Raw genomic sequence first — 2,857 nt, 5'->3', positions numbered from 1 at the left:
TCTGACATTTCCTCCTTCTGTAATATGTGAGTATGTGACCCTCCAAGGTCCATACTGTTCATCTCAGATATGAAGACACATAAGAGGAGAGAAACTAACAGCCTTCACGGAAAAATTGATTAGGCGAGAACAGTAGTCATCTCAGTCATTGTCCATAACAGATTACATGGAAAACATCTAATAGTCCTTAGGGCAAAAGAATCAGGCTGATTGACCCAGGTTCAGTTTTGTTTATGGAGCTATTGACAGGTTGAAATTGAGCATCGTGACAATTAAAACATACAAAAAGTTACCTACCTGTTGCTAAAAGAAGAAAATAGGAAAGAAAATTGCCAGGATTCCCCTTAACATCCCACAAAATCAATTCCAGAAAGGTAAGGCCATTTTAGCAGGATATGTAATAAAAACTGGGAGTTTTAAGCCAACAGGTGATAAAAAGTAAAAAAAGAAGGTAGGTTCTTCTCAGTAGATAAGAAATTAAAAGAATATAAACAATGAGAAAATGAAAGTATATTGCTCTGGCACACCTGGGTGGTTCAGTCGGTCAAGAGTCCGACTCTTGATCTCGGCTCAGGTCATGATCTCATGGCTCGTGAGATCAATCCCTGCATCGGGCTCTGCACTGACAGCAGAGAGCCTGCTTGGGACTCTCTCTCTCTCTCCCTCTCTCTCTGCTCAAAATAAATAAATAAATAAACTTAAAAGAGAGAGAGAGAGAGAGGCATCAAGTCCAGTCCCTCAAGGGTGTATGTAAGATGTGAGCAGAGGAGCCGAAAGCAGCCTGCATGCTTAAACTACATATTTAAATTCTCCCTTGATTCAAATTCTCCTTGCACTATAGCTTCACCCTCTCCTGCCTTCACAGCAGAGCTAACCTGCCCCCTTCCTCATCGCACATCACATGCTGTGCCATCCTCTATCTTGGCACTTGCCAAACTGTTCTGAGTCGCTGTTGGTTCACTCTACAGCCAACAGCACTCTTTTTGGCAGGAACCATCCCGGGAGCTGGGGCTGCCCCATCGCCGAAATCAGTCTCATGCCCTCAGAGAGCCTTGAGGCTGGCAGAGCAGGGGAGCGGTTAGACCGGGCACCTGAGAGACAGACTGCCTGGGTTGCAACTCGCCGTTTCACGGTTTTGTGACTTGAGTGAGAACTTAAGTTCTCTGGGCCTTAGTCTCTTCATCGGCAAAGTAAACCTCATGCTAACAGTTGTGAGAATTACACTGGGTTCGTAAATGTTTGGAGATCACATGGGGCACATAGAAAGCAAGGATAGCTTCTTACATCTATTTGTCATCAGTGCTCAGTACAGTACCGAGCACATAAGGATTCATAAATATCTGTCCCATGAACAAATTCTGTGGCTTGAAATTGTAATTTAGTTATGATGAGTGACATATCCTAGAGCCACACCACCTTCTGTGGAGAGCCATACAGGCTTCGGGAAAACAGTTTCACTGTGGTACTCGGGGGTTTGTGCTCAGCTCCGCCTCCAGCCCCCACCACTGTGTCTGTCACAGCACAGAAATATACAGCAGACTCACTCCCAAGGACGGATGATTTCTTCAGGTGGAAAGAGGTTTGGCTCTTATTAAATTCAGCCTCAAAACCATAGTTGCCTTTGACCAGGTTGGCCCCTGTGATGTATTTCAGAAGGAACCGGAGACCTTGGTTGCGATGTTGGACGTACCAAAAGAGATACGGGCTTCCAGAAACCGAATAGTTGCATTTCACGGTCACTGGATCCCCTTCGGCAACAGTGACCTGATCTGGCTGAGACACCGACTGAGCTCTCAGCCCACCTGTAAATGAATCCACACTCCATCAGTGAAGCTGCTGTAAAGCATGTAAGTGGGTAATACAAGTGGAAAATGGGGAAGGCATATTACTCACTCAGTGCGAAGACAATCACAAGCATCGAGATGCATGCAGAGGCCATGGTTTAAGCCGTGCTGGCTGGGGACTCCTTTCCAGCCCACCCCAGCTGGAGATTAAGTCCCACCCCGGAGAACAGGCTCTCAAAGAGGGATCAGCACCCTTTTGTCAGGGCAGAGTTTTAATAAATGGCTCTGCTTTGGGGAACCTGTTGTTTCCTGGCACCTGTGTCTTTCTGTTGAGCAAGTTCTTGGCCCAGACTCTGCAAAGCTAGGTGAGGAAGCCAGACTGCTATTCCTCTTGCACCTGGAACAAGCCTCACACTACATCGCCCCCTAGCGCCCACACAAAGACCCGGGTGACTTAAAAAAAAAATGTTTTTTAATGTTTATTTATTTTTGAGAGAGAGAAGGACAGAGCACAAGCTGAGGAGGGGCAGAAGAGAAAGGGAGACACAGAATCCGGAGCAGGCTCCAGGCTCTGAGCTGTCAGCACAGAGCCTGATGTGGGGCTCAAACTCAGGAACCGTGAGATCATGACCTGAGCCGAAGTCCGACACTTAACCCACTGAGCCACCTAGGCACCCCAAAGCCTGGTAACTTTATCATCAAGTAGCTGGAGTTTCCAAGTCTTACGATCATAGGGCCAGAATTCTGGATGTTTACACTTTCCATGAGCCACAAAGGGAGAATTTGCTGTTCAAGGAAAAGAAGCAGGAGTCTGTGAATCAAAGTGGAAAAACACATGCCGAGTGGATCAAGGTTTCACTGGTTTGTGCTCTATTTAGATAACATAAAAGACAGAAGGGAAGTAGAATTTTTTAATAGGATGGGAAAATAAATAGAAAAGAGGAGGAAAAGCATAGCTTTGGGTGAAAAGGGAAAGAAAAAGAAAAATGAGAGATAAGAAAAGGCAAAATAGGAGAAGAAGGTAAGAGAAGAGAAATCAGAGGGGAAGAGAACCTTGTTCTCTTCAGAAATAA

The 2,857-nt window shown here is 45.6% G+C and overlaps 1 gene segment (V, D, J or C); it reads right to left on the bottom strand.

Moving 5' to 3' along the window:
• Nucleotides 1-1,250: 1,250 nt before the first annotated feature.
• Nucleotides 1,251-2,228, bottom strand: LOC123583319. The segment is given in 2 exon segments: nt 1,251-1,802; nt 1,894-2,228. Coding segments are annotated over 2 exon segments (447 nt in total).
• Nucleotides 2,229-2,857: the final 629 nt, after the last annotated feature.

This window comes from Leopardus geoffroyi, chromosome B3, assembly GCF_018350155.1.
Source record: "Leopardus geoffroyi isolate Oge1 chromosome B3, O.geoffroyi_Oge1_pat1.0, whole genome shotgun sequence".
NCBI lineage: Eukaryota > Metazoa > Chordata > Mammalia > Carnivora > Felidae > Leopardus > Leopardus geoffroyi.
This window is presented reverse-complemented; position numbering and strand designations above follow the sequence as displayed.